Genomic DNA, 13849 nt, shown 5'->3' on the forward strand with positions numbered 1-13849 from the left:
ATTCTTTAATAATTAATAACAAGGATGTTCTCTTCAGTAATGACTTTATCATTTGTAGTTTTATTCTTTTATGCTAAAATAATTCCATACTTGTTTTTCATGACACACAGTTCATATAATAAGCAAATAATGCTTTGTGAGGGTACATTATATCGTTAAGAGAAGTTGTCAACCCTGTTTCATACATTCAAGTAATGATTCCTATACAGTCAATATCAGCATTACATTAACATTTATTAATCAGTTTTAGTAGGGAATGATAAACAATCCAATGTGTTAAACTTACATTTAGAAATTACTACTCAAAACAACTATTTTAAGTAAAATTGGTTACTGTTCTAAATGAATATAAAACTTCATAGAACTCTATTTCCTAGTGAGAAATACCAGAGTGATAAAATTGCAAACTTGCATAAATGAATCATACTTCATATATTAGGTCATAAAGTCCAAAAGACTTTTATTTAAAATAAATTTCCAATATTTTTCTGAATTTTCTGTGTTTTAACTATTTCATATGTTAGGTAGTATTTAGTCTATTCAAAGGTATAAGCATAATGAGCACATTTGGTTGCTTTAGAAAGTAACGAGTGCATTAGAAATTAAAACTTCCTGAGTTTGTCCTTTTACTAATAGCTCTGTGAATTTTGGCAACTCTCTTAGCTTCTCCCCATCATAGTTTCTTTATAAAATAGGGATAATTGTACCTAGTTCACAAGATTATTATGCTTGTTAGTATAAGAAGCATACATTTTTATATATCTATATAAGAATATACATTCATATCCATGAACCTGTCATTGTGTCTAAATGATGTTAGGTGGCTCGGTAAATGAATGAATGAATGTATATACACATAAGCAAGTATGTAAGCAAGGGATGGAATGAATTAAAGCACATAGAAGAAGAAGAATATGAAATTTTAGTTGGAGAAGGTCAGTTAAAATGTTAATTATTCAATGTAATTATACTTGAACTAGAAAATGTAGGTATATACTGTCTTTTTATTTTTTGGTGTATACTCTTAATTTATTAAAAGTAATTTTCATTATTTTGATTATTCTCAGGCAGAAAAGGCTAGCTTGGTTCATTTATTGGATTTCCTGGGTCTGATTTTTCTCACAATGATTTGGGCCATTTGCCCTCGAGATAGTTTGGCACTTTTGGGCCAGTGGATACAGTCTAAACTGCAAGAGGTAAGTGTGAGACAGTAAGTTGAATTTGTAATGGCTGTGATGAGGATATTTTAAATATTACTGTAAAGTAACAGATACCAGAGATATACCAAAGATGTTTTGACATACCGTGAAATACAGCTACTAAATTTTAGTGTCTAAGTTTTCTCATTTTGAGGAGATATTCTTCTTCTTCTTCTTTTTTTTTTAAGATTGATTTATTCCAGAGAGAGAGCACATGCAGACACACACAGGCATCAGCAGGGTGAGGGGGCAGAAGGAAAGGGAGAGAGAAGCAGATTCCCCACAGAGTGTGGAGCCAGCGGGGTTCGACCTTACTACCCATGAGACCATGACCTATCAGAGATCAAGAGTCGGAGGCTTAGCCAACTGAACTACTCAGGCATCCCTTTAGGGGATATTCTTAATAATGAGCATTCCAATTAAAGGATACTATATCTTTTAAATGATGGGGGATAGATGTGTTACAAGGGCTTAGCAACTTTTGGCTAACATAATATTGTGTAGGTGGGGAGTACATAGTTATCGGTCTAAATAAGAGAAAACCTGGTCACAAATCCTTTCCTTTCTTCTATTACTTTACCTTCAGACTTTTCAGTTTTGTCTCTCATAGTGACTGTGTTGTACTTACTATGACTCTCCCTTTCCCCAAATACTTGCATTCTGATGGGAAACTCTTAAAAACTGTAAACTTTTATGGGCACAGTGTTGCTGAAGCTGCTTTACCACCCTTGTCTCCTTACTCCCACTTAAACTAAAATTACCTGGAAAATACTGAAAGGATAATCTTATTAGGTGTTTGTTAACTTTCATTTTAGTACTTATGTATGTTGATAATCCGTGTAAAACTTACTGGGGTCCTCATTTTGTTCAGAACACTTCACTACTGAAAGTAGGTCTTGCAGTCTTGATAATTGCTTTGTTAACTATGATTAATTATTTTATTTTACATCTTGTTTCACATATTTTCTCTTGTCCTGGGAGGTTTAGTTATTCAGGAACAATCTGTTATTTGTTTATTTAATGATTTGTGGAGCACCTATCATTGTGCCATCTGGGTGCTGTTTAAATCTAATGTGTAAAATTCTTTGAGACAAATGCTTTTGAAATTGGATAACTAAGTCTTGTATTCAGTGTTTACCATATCATCTGGCTGCATTTATATTGAAATAAAGGTTCTTAAAAAGAAAAAAAAGAATTGTAATTACTTAGGTTATAGGGTCTCATATTTTGAATTTTATTTCTTTTTTGTTATACTGGGAAGTCAAAGGTGTTAATGTGGTTTTCCCCTCATTTATCAGTACATAGCTTTTTTCTGTAATGTACTCTGAAGATCTTGTCATAAGATCTTAAGTCATAAGTCATAAGCTGTTTCTCCCTTGAAATGCTTGATGAATTGGGCTACTTCATATAATTCTTTAATAATTAAACTAAAAATAAAGTAGGGATTACTTCTCTTTGAACTCTTTTTCCCTAAAACACCCCAGTAATTTTGGTGATGAAGAAAAGTTTCTTTAGAAAGCTTTGCTCCTTATGATTGGAGAGCAGGAGGGGATGCTGATAGTGAAGTCATAAAGGAGGGGGAATTGCTGACATTCATTTGCCAGAGAAAAGAAGAAACAGGGGTCTTCACATAACCATTGGGGAGTCCTATTTTTGTAATTTTAAAAGATTTGGGTATAATATAGTAGCCCACATGGAGTGCTACCACGTAGGGTTTTAGAAGCTATTAGTGATAAGACTTATTGGTTACTTACCATATGTTAGATACTAGGATAAACACTAGATTAATTATGTATAGGGGTTAAGAATACTAGCTGTGAGCAGATGGACCTATATTTGAATTTAGGCTCTGTTAGACCTAAATTCTATAGAACCTAGGCAGATTACTTCACCAATTATAGGTCTCAGTTTCTTCATCTGTAAATTGGCTTAATACCGACTAACCCAAAGCACTATTGTGGGTTTAATGATGCATTTTGTTTTATTTATTATTATTTTTTGAAGATTTTATTTATTTATTTGGCAGACAGAGATCACAAGTAGGCAGAGAGGCAGGCAGAGAGAGGGCAGGAAGCAGGCTCCCTGCTGAGCAGAGAGCCGGATGCGGGGATTGATCCCAAGACCTTGGGATCACTACCTGAGCCAAAGGCAGAGGCTTTAACCCATTGAGCCACCCAGGCGCCCCTCATGATGCATTTTAAAGTAGGATCCCTCAATCTAAGCCTATTGACATTTTGGACTAGATAATTCTTTGTTGTGGGCAATTGTCCCATGCACTGTGGGACGTTTAGCCTCTAAACATCTACTCTGAACATCCGACCTCTACCTGCTAGATACCAGTAGTACTTTCACCCCCATCTGCCCTCCTCCACAGTTGTGACAATCAAGAATGTCTCCAGGGGTGCCTGGGTGGCTCAGTTAGTTAAGTGTCTGACTCTTGATCCTGATCGGTTCGGTTCATGATCTCTTGGCACAGGTCATGATCTCAGGTTCATGAGATTGAGCCCCATGTCAGGCTTGTGCTGAGTGTAGAGCCTGCTTAAGATTCTCTCTTTCCCTCTGCTCCTAAACCACCTGTGTGCACTCTCTCTCTCTTAAAAAAAAAAAAAAAATCTCCAAATATTTCCAAATGTTCCTGGGGGACAAAAGCATATCCAGGTGAGAACCAGTGATTATAAAGCATTTAGTGTAATACCCAGTACAAAGTAAGGACTCATTAAATAGGCGCTGCTATTATTATTTCCTCAATTTATCCTGTCTGCAACCCTAGGAGGTTGGTGCTGTTGCTACTCCATTTTACATATGATGCTACCGGGCTTAGAGGGGTTAAACAATTAGCCAGGGGTTCACAGTAAGTGTCAGCATTTGGACTTGAGTGTAAGTTTCTGTCCTTTAAAGCCCATGTTTTTAACCAGTTATGCTATCGGTAGACTTGATGGACCCCTGCAGACTGCTCATTGAGAGTGATGACATGATACAGTACAGTTAAGCGGCCTAAAAAAGACATGATTGAGAAGGAAGAAAGTCATATCTAGTAGTCATGTACTATGGATTAGATTGATTATATTATTTCTAGACATGACTGACATGTAGCTACCTCTGAAAAAGTGTTTCCTCTATTAATAACTCTGTTCTCAAAAGTCCTGCCTATTGATCCATTGCCTACAAATTTTAGTACTTACTGAAAATTAGAATTTAACTGGAAAGCATTCACATAAATACAAGTAATTAGGAAAGTTAAAATTATGATATCTATTTGTATTTTTTTATTGAAGTTGAAAGAAAATTTCATTTCCCTAATTAATCAATACTTAGAAGAGAAAGATAGCATTAAGATAATTTATTCAAAGAAAGGAAATTCTGCTATATGGTTAATTTTCTAACTGAAATAAATTCTCTAGTAGTGTCAGTGGTTATTATCTAGCTATATTTTTTCAGTTTTCTTTTAAAACTGTAAGATCTGGGGCACACGGATGACTCAGTCGATTAAGCATCTGCCTTTGGCTCAGGTCTTGATCCCAGGGTCCTGGGATCAAGTTCTGTGTCAGGCTCCCTGCTCATTGGGGAGTCTGCTTCTCCTTCTCCCTCTGTCTGCTGCTCTGCCTACTTGTGCTCTCTCTTTCTCTTCAAATAAATAAAATTTTAAAAAATATTTAAAATTGCAAGAACAAAATGATCAAAATATTAAAACTTACATTAATGAGCTTTCTTTAGGGGATCCTCTACACAGTAGGTAGAGATTATAATTGGGAAAATGGAAGTGCGGGTATCCCCTGCTTTCTGAAAGTTCGTGTTATATCACTTTGGTTTTAGGCTTTTTTTTTTTTTTTTTCTTCATAAAAGTAAACATACTCTTTGGATTTCTTTTGGTTAGTGAAAACAGGTACTAATGTAGGTCTTTTGTAAAAGCAAAGTAATGTGAGACAAAGTTTTGGAAAGTGGGGGATACCTGTACAGTAATACTCCTACCCCATTATCCATGGGGTGTGGGGAGGGTGGAGTATATTCAAGACCCCTAGTGGATAGGCCTAAAGCCTCAGATAGTAGCAAATCCTATATATACTATGTTTTTTCCTGTACATACATATCTGTGATAAAGTTTATAAGTTAAGCACAATAAAAGATTAACAGTAACTCAAAATAGAATAATTATAACAACATACTGTAAAAAAAAGTTATGTGAGTGTGGCTTCTCTCAAAATATCTTATTGTACTGTATCAACTTCTTCTTGAGATGATGTGAGATGCAAAATACCTATGTGACGGGATGAAGTGAGGTAAATGATGTAGGTGTTGTGGTGTAGCACTAGGCTGCTAGAGACCTGACGGTGTGTCAGAAGGACCATCTGCTTCCAGACTCCCGTTGACTGCGGGTAACTCAAACCATGGAAACTGAAGCCGTGGGTAAGGGGGATTGCTGTACTCCATGTGGTACTGTAGAGTCTCCAGAAGTCTGTAGGCATAATTTTTTAAATACTCTTTTCATGTTTTAAAATATTAATCTGTGATGGAGGCAATAAAGGCTGCACTTTTTGTTTTATATCATGGTGTTCTTTAAATGTTAATCATGGGGAGCGTAAAAACTTTATCCTAGATGCTCCATGAAATTAATTTCAAAAATTGCACTTTGTTACTCCTTTTACTATGAAATAAATATCCTTAATGGAGCTTCTCTTTCTTATTTCTTCTTAGTATATGTTTGATAGACCATACAGTAGAACATTAGAGGCTGAAGCTGACAAAATTGGACTACAGCTTGCTGCAAAGGTAAATGCTTGGTAGTTGAGAAAACACAGTGCCCTTCACACAATAAAAGATAAATGTACATTGTCTTTATGAGCTGTGGCATGAGCAGAGAATGAGAGTTGGACCGTATGAAATTTTTCATTAATACCTTTTTAAATTTGTGCACTCTAGAAACTGATATACTACTATCTTTGTTAAACTTCTCTCCCTTTCTCTCCTATCTAAGGGCTTTTCTGAGTAAAATAGTATATAATTATTTTTCTCCACTCAGAGAAAGGTTTGTTCTATTGTAGCTATGATCCTAGATGAACCACCTGATTTTATAATTTAAATAAACAGAAGAACAGGCTTATTACTTTGTATCTTTGAGATTATTTTTGTTGCAGCAAATGACTGACCTTGGCTAGCCAGAGAGTAGCTCTGGGCTTTTACTATGGTTTAAGTTGGCTTTTGCTCATGTCTCCTTTACAGGGCACTGGGTGCCTCCCTGCCATTTTTATCATCTGTGATAACTGAGTATTATTAGTAGAATTTAATATTAGAAGTAAAACTACATTTTTAGAAATAAGTAAAAAACAATGCCACTTGGTACATTAAATTCAAATTGTACTTGATTCTTTGTTGAGTTTCCAGTAGCTATTAAAAATCCTAGCTGTTAGAAATCACTATTATTTGAAGTTCTTATTGTGAGTTTTATGGGTTTAATTTCATAAATGAAGATATTATCCATCCCAAAGCAAAAGTAGTTATGTGAATGTTACATAATGAGAATTGAGTAAATTATCTGACTGTATAGATTAAGAGGTTCCCAAATAGTGGGCCACAGATTGGCTAAAACAAGAGTTTCCTAATTTCAATGTACTACAGTCTATGAAATTTTCCTTTTAATATAAGTGTGTTTTGTGTTCTGGTTAAGAAATCTTTGCCTATTTCAATAAGTTGTTACTGTTTTATTTCCAAGAAGCTTATTATTTTATTACCTTTTAAAAATATAATATGTGGAAGAGGTCAGGATACTTTTTTCCCCATGTGGATATCTAATAGCCTCAGCTCTGTTTATTGAAGAGATATCTTTTCTCCACTATACTTCAATGTCTCTTTGTCATAAATGTGGGAGGCTATAGAGAGGTTTATTTCTGGACTCCCTATTGTATTCTACTGACCTGTTATCTGTCTTTGAGCCAATACCACATTGTCACTGTAGCTTTGTAGTAAGCTGTGATATCTGATAACTTCTGTCCTCCAGTTTGTGGTTCTGCAAGATTGACTTGGATATTCTTGGTTCTCTTCCTTTCCATATAAATGTCAGAATCAGCTTATCAAATCACACGCCTGTACAAAAACATGCTTGGGATTTTGATTGGAATTGTGTGAATTTGGGGACAGTTGACTACTGTCAATAATATTGAGTCTTCCAGCCCACAAGTGATTTATTTGTCCATTTATTTAGATATTCTTGTAATTTCAGTGTTGTTTCTAAATGTTTTGTGTGTGTGTGTGTGTGTATAGGACTTAAAAATCTTTTGTTAAATGTACTGCTAAGTGTTAGACATTTTTTGATGTTATCATAAAGTGTCATTTAAGAAATAAGCTTCCTCATATATAGAAGTGCATTTTGTTTTTTGTAAATGAACTAGTATCCAACAACCTTGCTAAAGTCACTTAATTCTAATAGTGTGTAGATTCTTTTAGATTTTATATGTACACATTTGTGTTACCTGTGAATAATGACAGCTCTAGTTCTTCCTTTCCAATCTATGTACTTTCTCTTTTTTATCATACTGCGATGGCCAGAAAATTCAGTACGGTGTTGAGGGTGAGCAGTGAGCACTTTTGTTTCTTCATGACTTTAGGGGGAAAGCATTCAGTATTTCACCATTCTGGTGTCTGTGACAATTTTTTTTGTTTTTGATTTTGTTTTAAATCTGACTTTTTAGAAGAGTTGCCCTTCTATTCCTAATATGCTGAGTTTTTTAAAAAATTATGAGTAACTTTAATTTTATCAAATTTGTTTTCTGTATTGATGAGTATATAATTTTTCTCCTTTAACCTGTTAATGTGACAAACTACATTGATTATTATTTTACACATTAGGACAACTTGTTATTTTGAAATTATTTTACACATTATGACCACTTGTTATTTTGAAATATAATTTTATCAGTTATATTATCCTTTCCACATATTACTGAAGTTGGTTTGCTAGCATATAGCTTAGAATATTTGTATCTGTATTCATAAGAGATACCAGCTTGGAATTTTCTTTTCTTGTAATGTCCTGTCATGTTTTGGTATCAAGATTATGCTGGCCTTATAAAATGAGTTGGGAAGTTTTTTTGTTTTTTTGTTTTTTTCTTTTCTCTGGAAGTGTTTCTGTAATATTAGTGATATTTATTTTTAAATGTTTGGAGATTCAACGGGTAAAACCATATGGGCCTACAGATTTCTTTGTGGATGGTCTTTAGTTATGGATTCAGTCTTTCTAACAGATAAAGAACTAATCCACATTTTTCTGTTTCGTGTCAGGTTTTTTTTAAGAAAAAGGATTTATTTTAGAGAGATTGAATGAGTGAGGGGAGGGGCAGAGGAAGAGAGAGGGAAAGAAGTAGACTTCATGCTGACCGCAGAGCCCAGTGCGGGGCTGGATCTCATGACCCTGAGATCATGACCTGTGCTGAAATTAAGAATTGGAGGCTTAACCGACTGAGCCAGTCAGGTGCCCCAGTTTTCTGTCAGTTTTTATAAGTTTTGTTTTCTAGAAACGTATGTTTTGTTTAAATTCTAAACATTACTGGTATAAAGTTTTTTAATATACATATATATTTGCATTTTGTGTTGTTTTTTTAATTGAAGTATAGTTGACACACAGTATTACATTAGTACCGTGTGTACAAAACGGGGATTCGACAACTCCATATGTTACGCTCACCGTAAGTGTAGCTACCGTCTGTCACCATACAATTCTGTGACAGTACTGTTGACTGTATTCCTTATGCTGTACCTTTCATCCTGTGGCTTATTGTTCCGTAACTGGAAGCCTGTTTCTCCAGCTCCTTCATCTTTTTTGCTGCCACTTCCTGCCCCTCTCCACTGGCAACCATCAGTTTGTTACCTTTACTATATTTTTAATGTCTGAAGGATACTGCATTCTTCAGATATATTTGGTTTATTTATTGATTCAAAAATTAATACAGTTTTAGTTAAGGAGTTACATATGTTGTGATTCCTTCCACTGCCAATCACCTTAGTTTTTGTAAAGTTTAAGTCATAATCTTCAAGGTAGCGCTCTTTAAAAAAATTTTTGTGGGGTACCTGGGTGGCTCAGTTAGTTAAGCGTCCAATCATTAACTGCAGCTCAGTTCATGATCTCAGGGTTGTGGGGCCAAGCCCCGTGCAGGGCTCAGTGGGGAGTCTGCTTGAGATTCTCACTCCCTCTGGCCTTCCTCCCCGCTCATCTACTCTTTCTCCCTCTCTCTCTATCTCTCAGTCTCTCTCTCAAAATAAATAAATGAATCTTTTAAAAGAAGATTTGCTCAGTCCACAGTGCTTTCAGTTTGGCTTCTTGGATCTCCACTTGAGTATGGACATGCTTCAGAACTTCACCAGCTGTAATATTTAGGTTCCAGTTTCTTTAAGCAGTTTACTTTAGGGCCATGTTTAGGGTCTGAGTAGATGGATCTGCTTAGTTCTTAATTTCAGACACCTTCTAAACATGCATAAGTTCAAGCTGTATTCACTCCTAAACTATCACACCCTAGAATAGTACAGATAATTGGGATATGCTAATACCTAAGATTAAAATAATTTGACTGTTAGTTCTTTGATGGTTTTAGCAGATCCTTCTTGTGGTTCTTTCCCATAGATAACACATATTTCAGCTTGTATATTATCTGTAACTGTCTTGTAGCTCACTAATCCTACTTTCAGCTGTGTCCATTCTGCCATTAAACACATCTTTGACTTTAAAATTTTATTGTATTTTTAAAAAATTTTTAAAAAGATTTTTACTTATTTGTTTGACAGAGAGAGAGAGAGAGATCACAAGTAGTCAGAGAGGCAGGCAGAGAGAGAGCGCGGGAAGCAGGCTCCCTGCTGAGCAGAGAGCCTGATGCGGGGCTCGATCCCAGGACCCTGGCTTAACCACTGAACACAGAACTATTGGCTCTGAATGATAATTTCATCCATTGTAGGTGATTCTCCCTTAGTCTGGAAGACAATTAGAATAGAGCAGATTATTTCAGTCAGTCAGAGCCTGAGCTGGGTCTTCATAAGTTTCAATTTACCTGTACTTCACCTTCATTTATAAGAGTATTGCTGTACAGGGAAGTCTGCTGAAGGCGTGGAGTATTTACTAAGTTCCTCCTGTGTAGTGGATTTTGAACTTCAGTTTTTGATCCACTAGCACCATGAGACTGTTGAAATCTCTATTCAGTTTTCATCTACTTTTTGTTTTAAAAAGTGCCCTGTGCAGCTAAGAATTAATAAGATGCCTTGTTGAACTGGCATCCAGTGGTGTCTTTGCCCTCCTATCTTTCAAATCTTAGCTTCTCAAATTTGGCTGCCTTGTCAAGCCTGACTTGTAAGTTTTGGCTCTCTAGCCCTGCTGGATGGCTGAAAACTCTCTTTAGTCACCTCTTTCTACTTGGATTTCTTTTGAGTTCTACTTGTATTCTCAGCCTCTGGCTCTTCATTGCTTAGAATTTAACAGATTTCACGGAAATCTTTCTTTGAAAAAAGTTGATGGTATTTTGATAGGAATTGCATTAAATGTGTAGATTGCTCTTGGTTCCGTAGACATTTTCACAATATTTGTTCTTCCAATCAATGAGCATGAAACATTTTTCCGTTTCTTTGTGTCTTCCTCAATTTCTTTCATACTATATGCAGGTAGGCTGTCATTGAAAGTAGAAGGAGAGATAAAAATCTTCAGGACAAACAAAAACTAAAAGAATTTGCAAACACCAAACCAGCCCTACAGGAAATATTGAAAGGGGTCCTCTAAGCAAAGAGAGAGCCTAAAAGTAACATAAACCAGAAAGGAACAGAGACAATATACAGTAACAGTCACCTTACAGGTAATACATGGCACTAAATTCATATCTTTCAGTAGTTACCCTGAATGTAAATTAGGGCTAAAATGCCCCAATCAAAAGACAGGGTATCAGAATGGATAAAAAAAATAAGACCCATCAATATGCTGTCTGCAAGAAACTCAGAGACACCTCCAGATTTAAAATGAGGGTGTGGAAAACCATTTACCATGCTAATGGACATCAAAAGAAAGCTGGGGTGGCAGTCCTTATATGAGACAAATTAGATTTTAAACCAAAGACTATGATAAGAGATGAATAAGGACACTGTATCATACTTAAAGGGTCTATCCAATAAGAAGATCTAACAATTTTAAATATCTATGTCCCTAGTATGGGAGCAGCCAATTATATAAGCTAATTAAAAACCAAATCAAAGTCGGGCGCCTGGGTGGCTCAGTGGGTTAAAGCCTCTGCCTTTGGCTCAGGTCATGATCTCAGGGTCCTGGGATTGAGCCCCACATCGGACTCTCTGCTCAGCAGGGAGCCTGCTTCCCTTCCCCTCTCTGTCTGCCTCTCCACCTGCTTGTGATCTCTGCCTGTCAAATAAATAAATAAAATCTTAAAAAAAATAAAAAAAAAACAAATCAAAGAAACACATTGACAATAATACAATAATAGTAGGGGACTTTAACACCCCCTCACTGAAGTGGACAGATCATCTAAGCAAAAAGATCAACAAAGAAATAAAGGCTTTAAATGACACACTGGACCAGGTAGACTTCACAGATACCTTCAGAACATTCCATCCCAAAGCAACAGAATACACATTCTTCTCTAGTGCACATAGAACATTCTCCAGAACAGACCACATCCTGGATCACAAATCAGGTCTCAACTAGTACTAAAAGATTGGGATCATTCCTTGCATATTTTTGGACCACAGTGCTTTGAAAGTAGAACTAAATCACAAGAGGAAAGTTGGAAAGAACTCAAATATATGGAGGCTGAAGAACATCCTTCTAAAGAATGAATGGGTCAGCCAGGAAATTAAAGGAGAATTTTAAAAATTCATGGAAACAAATGAGAATGAAAACACAACTGTTCAAAATCTTTGGGGTGTAGCAAAGGCAGTCCTAAGAGAAAAATAAATAGCAATACAAGCCTTTCTCAAGAAACAAGAACAGTCTCAAATGTAGTTGGCATCCTTATTCACATATCCTTATGTTCCTTGCACTTACATAACAGTAGGGTGGGATTGCTGGCACTGCTATGTTTGTTTTAAAAAGATACTCCCTGTTATTACAGAATGTTATGGCAAATCTTAACCAATGACACATCACAATACCCTTTTTTAAATACCTGCATCAGCACTGTTTTCAATATCTTTAATTTTTGTTAATTTGGACAAAAAATGGAATCTCATTGCTTTTAAATATTTGCATTCTCTTGCCTAGTAGTAAAGTTGAGAATATTGTTTCATTTTTATTGGCTATTTCTTCTTTTGCAGATGTTTTTTTTTTCTTAATGTTTTTCTTGATAGATTTTAAAAATACATATTCTAGGCCCCACACCTGGATCAGTAGCAGGATGATGAAACCCTGAATCTGAATATGTTTAGGAACTTCCAAGTGATTCTGCTATCTAGGCAGGTTTGGAAATTACTACTTTGAGTGATCAAATGTCAATTTTATGTTTTTGGGTGACTTGGTAAGATAAATTTTCTGTGGTATTTAAGAAGAATGAAATTAGGTTAGCAAATATTGATATTCCTTTGATTATCTATAATATGCAAGCCATCTATTTTTTAAGAGTGTATCTGGATAGATACAACTATGATTTCATTTTCTAAAGCATATCTAAATAATTGTGTTGTGGATGAGGTGACCTTTTGCCAGTTGTGACATCATACTTGGTTCAAAGGAGAAAACAACATTGCTACATGTGTTAAGTCATGGATCCATAGTGATATAGGCAATATCTTTGTTATGGAGCACTTAGGCTATAATGTTCTTTGTTAAAAAAAATATTTATTAATTTGAGTGAGATAGAGCATGAGCACAAGTGGGGGTACGCAGAGGGAGAAGCAGGCTCCCCGCTGAGCAAAGAGCTGGATACAGGGCTTGATCCCAGGCCGCCAGGATCATGACCTGAGCCAAAGTCAGATACTTAACCGACTGAACCACCCAAGTGCCCCTGGAGCACTTAGGATATAAAAATGCCGTGTCTCAGTACAAGTATTTATTTCCTATCAAAAAGGAGGAACAGTATAAGAACCGTAAATATTATATTGATACCAGCATTTATTCTATGATATCACCTGTTTAGATGATAATGCCATTATTTGTCATTTAACACTATATACTGATACCATGCTTAGTATGTTATATGTATTGTCTGGACTAATCCTTTAGTAACTCTGTGAACTAGTGATTAGTATCATTATCTCCATCTTACTGATAAAGGAACTGAAGCCCAGATAGATTAAGTTACCTTCTTATAGGTACAAAATGGTAAAACCATGATTCAAACCCAAGGGTGTATGATTTCAAAGTCTGTTGCTGCAGTTTTGTTTCTGATCTTATCCCTCTACCACAGTTATATTTCTCAAGATCAACTAGTCTCCATGTTGTCATATCCCATGCATGCTTTTCTATGTTTATCTTGTTCTTTCTCTTAGTAGCATTTCACACTATTAACACCACTCTCCTTTAAAAATATGTATTATTTGTGTGACTAGCTACATATTTCATTATAGTATAAAAAGTTGTTTAGTATTGTAAACTCGTAATGGAAAATAATAGCCCTTACCGCACCTCCGCCTTATACTCTGGAAGTGAAAGTCCCCTTAACTTCTTTAGCTGTTTACCTCTC

The 13849-nt window shown here is 35.6% G+C and overlaps 1 protein-coding gene across 1 annotated transcript in view; it reads left to right on the plus strand.

Moving 5' to 3' along the window:
* Positions 1-13849, plus strand: part of OMA1 (OMA1 zinc metallopeptidase) — an 88288-nt gene that overhangs the window by 16430 nt on the left and 58009 nt on the right. Inside the window, exons 6-7 of the mRNA XM_080801288.1 lie at positions 1068-1196; positions 5892-5966. Of these exons, the coding sequence (XP_080657414.1) occupies positions 1068-1196; positions 5892-5966 (204 nt within the window). The remainder of the gene's footprint in view (positions 1-1067; positions 1197-5891; positions 5967-13849) is intronic.

This window comes from Martes martes (genome assembly GCF_963455335.1).
Source record: "Martes martes genome assembly, chromosome: 4".
Lineage (NCBI taxonomy): Eukaryota > Metazoa > Chordata > Mammalia > Carnivora > Mustelidae > Martes > Martes martes.